This window comes from Morone saxatilis, unplaced genomic scaffold (assembly GCF_004916995.1).
Source record: "Morone saxatilis isolate NCDOM2014 unplaced genomic scaffold, NCSU_SB_2.0 Contig24, whole genome shotgun sequence".
Lineage (NCBI taxonomy): Eukaryota > Metazoa > Chordata > Actinopteri > Moronidae > Morone > Morone saxatilis.
This window is the reverse complement of record NW_023339807.1, coordinates 16,766,322-16,767,754: the sequence shown is the minus strand read 5'-3', so window position 1 is coordinate 16,767,754 and position 1,433 is coordinate 16,766,322. Positions and strand designations below refer to the sequence as shown.

Below are 1,433 nucleotides of genomic sequence, written 5' to 3'. Positions count from 1 at the left end.
TTGAGTTGAGAATTTTTTTGTTAAACTGATGTTTCTGTGGTCAAAAATGAGCAGTTAAGTGAACAAGTCTCAAAAGAAATGTGAGAATTGTTGAGCATGTAAGTTCCCTTTTGACCTTGAAAATAAATTGGAATAAAACCTCAGCTGTCATGACAACTGCTCCAGATAAAGCTGCTGTCAATATACTGTGTACTTCATATTAGTGCTACTACTGTGTCCAGTTTGCTTTGAGACAGTTTGTAACAATATGTTCTGTCAACACCTTTTCAGCTAGACAACATGTAGTCTGCTTCTTTCTAGGTTTATGTGAAACAAACCCAGATGAAAACAAAAGGTTAAATAAATATAGAATGTATTACATGGTTTGGAAAATGGTGGGCAGTAACATAAAAGTCACCAGCGTTTTTCTTACAGTAATAACCATCTATATACTTACTCCATGGTGAGCATGCTGACTCTGTCTAATGTGTCAAGGTGTGCTTGATCAAACTCGTCCTGATATCTCTCCATCCTTAGTGCCTTCAGCCAATCACTGACTGTTGCCACTGACGATAAGTCTGTGGGGGTGGGGCTGAGCAGCGGCTGAGAGCAGCTTCTGTAAATGGGAAAATATCAAAAATGAGAGCATGAGAAGCCATAAATATAACAGATTGTTCATCACCTGCTGCCTCTGATATGTTTTGCCAGAATATGCTGTCTCACCGAGTTGGCTCCGCCTTGAGGGAGGCAGGGTGCCTGATGAGCCGATCCAAGGAGGACAGGAGTGAGTCGAAGGCTGGCCGGTCCCCTCGATCAGCCTGCCAGCACTGAAGCATCAGAGAGTGGAGGGCAGGGGGGCAGCCGTGGGGGGCAGGGAGACGATACTGGTCTGCTACTGCCTTCATCACCTGCAGAGACAGTGAGGAAGACACTTAAGAATAAGTAGGGCAGATGGTGTGAGGAGTCTTGTGTAATTGCCTTACATAAAAGGTCACAGACCACTGAAGGCTTGTAAAAGTGACTAAGAAAATAATTATGTAAATTCCAGCTGCCTGACATTTTGGCATGATTTAAATGTGTCTTAAATAAAGATGAAGGAGAGAATGATTTAAGAATTAGTTAATCGTACAATATGTAACACAATCTGCAGCTAGGGTGTCTCTCACAGCAAAACAATAACAAAAAAAGCAGTTTGATGATGCCACAAAGTACCGTCGGATCGTGGGACTTGTCTTCACCACCATTGCTGTCATTGCAGTCAGCTTCTCCCAGTTAAGATTCCTTCAGTGTTAACAGTTTTTTTTTACCAGTGCCAAATTATACGCAGAGGTCTCCTCCTCTCCAAAACAAACAGACCCGCTGATTAAAACTGGTAAAAACACTGAATACAACAGGTCATCTTAAAAATCTGCGTTTCTCCAAATGCTGATCACCTGACATATTACGTCCTGGAG

At 42.3% G+C, this 1,433-nt stretch overlaps 1 protein-coding gene across 1 annotated transcript in view; it reads right to left on the bottom strand.

Annotated features, from left to right (window-relative positions):
• Positions 1–1,433, bottom strand: part of ephb6 (eph receptor B6) — a 36,703-nt gene that overhangs the window by 1,090 nt on the left and 34,180 nt on the right. The window contains exons 17-18 of the mRNA XM_035672574.1: positions 703–887; positions 437–595 (exon numbers count right to left, since the gene is read on the bottom strand). Of these exons, the coding sequence (XP_035528467.1) occupies positions 437–595; positions 703–887 (344 nt within the window). The remainder of the gene's footprint in view (positions 1–436; positions 596–702; positions 888–1,433) is intronic.